Source organism: Microtus ochrogaster, linkage group LG9, assembly GCF_000317375.1.
Source record: "Microtus ochrogaster isolate Prairie Vole_2 linkage group LG9, MicOch1.0, whole genome shotgun sequence".
In the NCBI taxonomy this organism is placed as follows: Eukaryota; Metazoa; Chordata; class Mammalia; order Rodentia; family Cricetidae; genus Microtus; species Microtus ochrogaster.
The window spans coordinates 83289-91157 of NC_022034.1; the positions used below are offsets into that span (position 1 = coordinate 83289).

The 7869-nt window shown below is 32.3% G+C and overlaps 1 protein-coding gene across 2 annotated transcripts; it reads right to left on the reverse strand.

Annotated features, from left to right (window-relative positions):
* Nucleotides 1–5184: 5184 nt before the first annotated feature.
* On the reverse strand, nt 5185–7741 carry LOC101981481 (olfactory receptor 4C46-like). Of its 2 annotated transcripts, XM_013352291.1 has the most exons (2): nt 7728–7741; nt 5185–6103 (listed from the first exon to the last, which is right to left on the reverse strand). In XM_013352291.1, the coding sequence occupies exons 1-2, from the start codon at nt 7739–7741 to the stop codon at nt 5185–5187; spliced, it is 933 nt and encodes a 310-aa protein (XP_013207745.1). The 2 variants fall into 2 exon arrangements, with proteins under 2 accessions (XP_013207745.1, XP_005363309.1); XM_005363252.1 differs by lacking the exon at nt 7728–7741 and having other exon boundaries at nt 5185–6114.
* Nucleotides 7742–7869: the final 128 nt, after the last annotated feature.

Here is a 7869-nt window from a genome sequence, read left to right on the forward strand (position 1 = left end):
CAAGGAGGATATCTCTCCTTCCCACACACCAGAGCATGACAGACCAAGGAACTAGCTCTTCAACTCTTGCATACTTAGGGCCAGCTTACATGCATCCCCACCATCAGGAACAGTTTTGCTCTGATTCCCCGGGGAGGTACAGGGTTGTGCTGCCCTCCAAAGTAGTGTACCTAGTGAAGGGTACTGCCATTTCTACACAGCCCTATCCTCACTGCATTCAATGGTTTCAGGAGCCATGAACATCAGTGTAGGTCCAGGCAGAGCCAAGGAACAAGACATAGCCCCAGTGAGAGCTCAGAATAGTATGAGGCCCATAGGTTGGAACTGGACAATAGTAGCATAGCTGACAAACCTTGAAAAAACAAACTCCTGTATACAAACATTCTCTATCTTTATTTAACACTATCTATGGAGGAGTATTCTGGTTGTTTTATTATTCAGCATAAAATCTCTGATTATGACTAATAATTTTGGGATATAGTCATGCATATGATGATAAGTGAAAGAATAATTGAAAGAGAGATTATTTAATTCTCAAAGTACTTTTTTAAAGAGGGATCTATACATTTAGAAAGAGTTTTTAGCAATAATTTATGACTATGAAAAAGAAAACCAAGATAAAAAGTTTGTCTCTTTTCTCTCTCTGTATATATGTATATATAATGTACACATAATGTATATAATATTATGTATATATACACATAAATGAAACCTTGGTGAGACAGTATCAAGCAAAATATTTGTTTTCTATTTACAAACTCATCTGCAAAGACTTTCCCATTCTTCAGTAAAAGTACCAGTGAAAATCAAAATACTTTTCCTTATAGCTTAAGCTAAGATACTTCTTGTACTTTGAATCAAATAAGGGGGAAATTAATTTTTATATTCCATGATAAATATAACTATTTATCATGTTTATTTTATTTATGTGGAATTAAGTTTGATTCATTCATTTAACACCTTAGAAAATATTTGCTGATATCTATTAGATATTTTATGAAACAAAGCTTTTATTCTTTTTCTTTTCTTTTTTTTTTTTTTTTAACACTACCACCTTAACCTTATGACCACTCTGGCATCTGAAAAAAGGTTTTATTGAATGTCATGGTCCCTGTCTGACACTTAAATGTGCTTTAATTTAAGCCACCAATTTTCATGATGAGTTTTCAGCACAGGTGATATGAGCAACACAAATGAGCTCTAAAATTTGTAAGAAATTTAAAAATGCTTCAGTCCTTGATAGTTATGTTAGTAGTTCAGTGTCTCATTATTCTTAGAGTCTTCAAGTATTTTGATGATGTGTTTTACAGGCAATATAATAGCATGAAGTATAAATAGGAAACTTTTATTAAATGTAAGAGTCCAAACTCAAAATTTCATTGCTTTAAAAATTTTCACATTTCTTAGTGTTGGAATTAGTTAAAATTCACATGGGTTTCATTTTACCATTTTCTCTATGCCTGATAGTCTGCTAAATATGGAGAGAGGAACCCTCCAACAATGGGATTGGGATTTGAAACACAGAGTCAGATTCCAGGCAACTACTTTCATGGATATATATAGCGATAATTCTAACACTTGGCTTTGAGTTTGAGGCCACCCTCTTCTTCACAGTTACACCTTACCTCAAACAAAATGGAACAGGACACAAAAAGTAATACATTTTTTAAGAAAAAAACATTATAATTCTAGTTACTTTATAATTTGACTCTGCACCCCTTTTCTTATTTCCAATTTAGATTTTTAAGAAGATAAATAGTGATAATTGGTTACGACTTTAATTTTAAATTGTCAGATGTTTATCAATGTTCATTTTAATGTTCTTTGCTGTCCAAGAGTTTATCACATTTTGTGAATTTCTACTTTTCTATTTACATAGTTTAAAAGTAGTGATTGTGAGTTTTTTCTCTTGTAGTTTTAATTATTTTTAGCATTCTTAATGTTATAATTTTTGTCTTTATTTAATTCATATGTACATATATGTATTTATGCACTATGGGTGGATGGATGAATATATGTATGAATGTATGTGGAATTAATTTTTATGTTTTTAAAAACACAAAACTACTTATTCTATATTCAATTACCTTACTAGAAACTATTCATATATTCTTTGAACAACCTGTTGAGTTTGGAACTAATAGACAAAAGAAACTCTCCATAAAAAAGCCAAAAGACTATGTGAGCTAAAATGAGTATTCTCATTATCTTTTTTATTTGTTATTGTGATAGGAATGACATATTCACATTCCTGCAAAGTTTTGAATGTCTAATATGGTATCAATTGGCTAGAATTTGTAGAAGGTATATGTATATAGTCCTTATATGTGTTCATGTTGTTCAACCAAGAATTTGTAGTCTCTGGCTAACATTTCCCCTTATCATTTGTTTCATTTCTGCCATTACTGTTTCACTTTCTGACTATATCATTTTGATGCCAGCTGCTTAAACTGTGATAGAGGAACCCATATGAAATCAGAAGTAATTGTAAAGTTTGCTAGAAATCTTAGAACCATTCAAACATCTCTGAATGTACAGCTACCAAAATTTAACTAAAAATTATAATAATAAATTTGAGATATTGCGGACAGTGCTTGTTTAAGTTATACTGTGATTTTTCACTGCTGTCTTGGTTAAAGCCATCAAACATTACCTGAGAAACCTTAGCCTAGCGTCAAGTTCATAGTATATTATTTGAATAGAAATATAATGGTTTGTTTACAGAAACCAGATGTATTTTCTTATCATTAAAAAAGACAATCAAAATAGTATTGAATCACAGATCATTTGTATGTTTACCTTAAAATTTTCTTGCTGAGGTACCAAGTTGAGATTCATAAAAGATTATTAAATGTTGCAATAGGAGACACCCAATTTTCAACACAGGACAACAAGGAAAACCACTAGCTCAATCGGAAATATACCATGAGCAATCACAGGAAGATACTAATCACTGTTGCCTTCACACAGTTTAATTTGGAAGACAAGGGCACTCTCACTAAGGTGGTGGAAGATACTAGGACCACTTACAATGAAAAATACAATAACAACTGCCACCACTGTGAAGGTAACATACTGCCTCCTAAATCTGTGACTCTTATTGCAAGGCTAGAAAAGGAAAGTCCAAAGAACTTTCCACTAAAGTAGGTTATGTGTACAATGCTCAAACTTCTTTACATAAATATAAATTACAAAATTAAAAATAAATTGATATTGGATTGGTTTTACAACAGAATTATCAACAATTTCTGAAATTGTTCTAAATATATTTCTTTCATTTTGTCAGAAGTATTCTTTTTAGCATTGATGGTTATAAATTCACAGTTTTGAAAACAGACGAAGATGTTATATTTTGTACAAAACATTTTCCCAAAATTTAATATATTTGGAAGATAGAAAAGTATATTTTACCTTATGTAAAATTTCTTCTCTTGATAAATTGTAAAATTATAAGTTTACTAAAGGATTGTTTTAAGAACTAAGACTTTTATGAATAAATTCATAAATAACTTTTGAGCATTTGATTTATATGCCTATTTTATATATTTAATACCAGAAATAATGGACAAAAATTTCTTATACAATGGGTTTCATGAGAAGGAAAGTTTAATAAAACCCAGAGTTTGATAATGTTAGGTTTTTCATATCTTTTTTTAGATAATTATAACAGGATTCATTTATGTTGTTAAAATCAATTTTTTAAGGTTTTATAATATTTCATTATACAAATATATCACATTTTCTTTGCCCAGACATCGGGCAATGAACATAACATTTTCTCCCTTATTTTGTTATTGTGGGTAATATTTTACAGCACTAAGACACTCATGAGCTTGTGAGTTTGAATTCTAGAACTTTGCATAAAAATCTGGGGTATACTTATTGGATCATGTGGTGATCTTTGTAACACTCATATGGGCTTTTAAATTCTTCATGGTATACATCCACAAGCAGGAAGGAACAGCCTTACTTTTTAAAATCTTTGCCAGTATTTGTTATCTATTGCTGAAACACCATCCTTTCAACTGACATTAAGCATCTCATTATGGCTTTGAACTGTAGTCTTCATGATTGTAGTTGTCATGGAGCACATTCTTCTTTAGATTTTACACAATGATTTATCTTCTTTGGAACAACATACATTCAAATTTTTAGTTTATTTAATATTTATCTTTGTAAATTGACATCTAAGTAAGAAGTTTGAATATATTTACCATATAAAATTTATATTTTGAACATTGTAATGTCTAATTCATGATTAATTAGACATGTTCTTCTTCTCAAACAATTATCTTCCTTTAAGCTGGTGATATTCCAAATCTTTTCATACATTTAAAAATGTTTAGTATATGTTATACGGAGACAAAATAGTACAGTTCTCTATATTTGAAATTCTATCAATCAGACCTAGTCTCACCAACTAGATCCATGCCTATGTACCCAGAGATTTTTCTTCTAACAGAAAAAAAAAACAGAAAAACGGAACTATAGAACTCAAAATAGGTGAATGAAAAGAGCTCTCTTATTTGATCACCAAAAGCACTGTCTGGATGAAGAGGTTATCAAATAGATAAAACAATAACTAATCTATAGAATTTGTCCAACTTTATATTTTAAACATATTAGTTTCTATTTCTAATTTCCAGTTACTATTTCTAAGTCTACTTTTCTATTTCTAATCATCCATGTGAGGGGATGATCACACACATGAATATGTATAAATTAATACACACAAACACATTCTAAAAGATCTTTTTATAAAGAAAGATAGTTAATGATATTAGGATATATAAAAGAGACAAGATTGACAGAGGAGTATTGGGTTACCACATGATTTGAGTGTTCAAGACTGGAGCTTGGAATCTGATCTTACAGATGAAGATGGAGAGCAGATAAACTCTATATACTTAGCCTATTAGACTAGATATTTTCTAGAAGACAGGAAATGTAGTCAGTTGAAACTTGGCATAAAAGAGAGGCAGTGTGTGTGTGTGTGTTGTGTAAATTAAGCAACCTGAGTTAGGCTCTTCCCATTTGGGGCACTCATTTATGCTTATCTCTGTGCAACTCAAATTTAGGATTTATTTGTTTCTTCATTGTGTAAATAATATTTCCATACTGAGATCATCTAAAGTATTCATTCTATTCTTTTTCCAGTCTATTTGAAGTTGCATGATTGTTGGTTCACTTGTCCTCTGCCTGAATTTTTCTACTAAAAAATATCTTAATGGCATTTTTCATCTGACTATTTCTCAAAGTATAGATTAATGGATTTAACATGGGAGTTATTACAGTATAAAAAATAGCAACCTCTTTATCAATGGGTAATGTAGCTGCAGGTCTCATGTACACAAATATGCAAGGTACAAAATATAAGATCACCACTATAATGTGAGAAACACAGGTAGAGAGGGCTTTGCGTCTTCCTTCTGCACTGTGGGTCCTTAGGGAGCACAGGATGACCATGTAGGATATGAGCAGAAGGAGGAAGTTTAACAGACAGATGAAGCCACTGTTGGCAGCAACAAAGAGACCTAGAATGTGTGTATCAATACAGGCTAAATCAAGCAAAGGGTTCAGATCACACATAAAGTGATCTATGACATTAGGGCCACAGAAAGGAAGTCCAACAATGAAAAGAATTTGTATACCTCCATGAAGAAAGCCCCCAGCCCATGACACTCCCACAAGTAAATTACAGAGTTGTTGGTTCATGATGGCTGCATAGTGCAGAGGTTTGAAGATGGCTACATAGCGGTCATAGGCCATGACAGTAAGCAAGATGACCTCAGCACCTCCAAAGAAATGTTCCCCAAAGATTTGAGTCAGGCATCCATTGAATTGAATGGACTTCCTTTCATGGAGTGAATCAACAATCAACTTAGGAGTACTGACAGAGGAGTAGCAGGCATCAATGAAGGAGAGATAGGCCAGAAAATAGTACATAGGGGAACGCAGCAGTTGGCTGTTTGCAATGGTGATGAGAATGAGCAAATTTCCTGTCATAGAGAAGATATAGATGACCAGAAAAACAGCAAATATAATTTTCTGCATGTGTGGGTTCTGTGAGAGTCCCAGGATAAGAAACTCAGTCACGTTGTTCCTGTATTCCATCTAGTTCGTGAGACAGTTAATCATATCTCCTGGGGGAAAATTAATACACCCTCATGTTTATTTAATTTTTTAATTTAATTTAATTTCATTCTGTTAATCAATAAAATATAACCAACTATTCTTTACTATTCCAGAAAGAGTTCTAGATATTTATGACTACTTGAAACTATTGAGTTGCCTTCTGCATGGAGATAGCTGGAAAGTTTAATAATATGAGCAAGATATTAAAATATTCTAGGCAGTCTCAAGTGTGCTGAATGTTTGGAATAAATCATAGTTTTAAAAGGGTTCAAATTATTCTCCTAGAGGCAGTTAAACTCACAAAGGATAGTAGGATGTATACTTGTTCATTGCAGTACCATTCAAGTAAAGGCAAATTTTCTATAGTTTATTTACAGGAAATGGAGAGCCAGAAAAGTTAAACCATTATTTGACTGGGAAAGTATTAGTGAATTGTAGTAAAAAAGGATCTTGGAAACTAGCACCATAAACTGAAACACACTGGTATTCATTAGTGAGCAGTAGCTAGAGAAGTTAATAGCAGCGGAAACGGGAGAAGGGGTGCCACTAATAGAATTTAATAGTAGCGTTTTCTAATTAGTTGTGAAGTCACAAACATTTTGATCTAAGTCCAATTTACCTATGTTTTATGTAATTACATAAAAAAGCAACAAAGCAGAACATAATCTTGTGCAAAAAGTTCAGGGGAGATGGTCCTGAGGGTACATTGAAAGTAGGCATATGTTGTTTTGTAATAATTAAGAATCTGTAATAATTAAGTCCATGTGAAAATTCTGAAGTAGTTCATAACAAGACAATGTTCATGCACTGGTTACTACGTGCCTTGCAGAAGGACTGCTTTTAGAGCTTTAGATAGCCTGTGTTGTTGTTATTCTTTATCAACTTAGAGAAATGCACTATTACACAGGTATAAGAACAAAACCATTATTAAGTGAGATCACTAAATACTGGCTGTCAACTAAGGATCTTTAAAAGACTTCCTGGTTTGGTTCTTCATATACACCAAACAGATGTTTGTCATCATTTTACACAAATTTTCATATTTTCTTCTATGTACTATGATAACAGAAATATTATGTTTTCTGCCTAACATAAGCAGAAAAATTGACAATGTTAATTATAAGATTTTGATTCTTCTAGTTACTCTTATCTCCCTAATTTTAAAGTATTATTCACTTCAAATCACTGAACTATATAATCATATTTTCATGTTAAAAAAGCATTGGTCTACAAACTGTCCTGTATATTACTTAATGATGTACTTATACACCATTTCAGAAATATTTTCATTTGATGCAGATTTATAAATAGGTCATATCATAGGGTAATGCATAATGATAGATTTAAAATTTCACTCAATAAGAGAATGATAGTTTCTGTGCTCTTGGAAGAACTCTTTCATCTTAGCCCACCTTTAGATCACCCTTCCTATATAGCATTATATAGTAGAGGTAGCAAAACAATTGGCAAAACTGTGGGAATGTGTGGAAACAGTAATCTAGTACATCATTTAAAGAACTGTAGGAAATGAATGGGAGTCCTTGTTCTTCCTCTTCTCACTCACCTTGAATTTATTCCCTGGTACTTCACACACCTGCTTCATCATCAGTCTATAAAATGAGAATAAGAATTGTAATTTAGCCGGGCAATGGTGGCACACGCCTTTAATCCCAGCACTCGGGAGGCAGAGGCAGGTGGATCTCTGTGAGTTCGAGACCAGCCTGGTCTACAGAG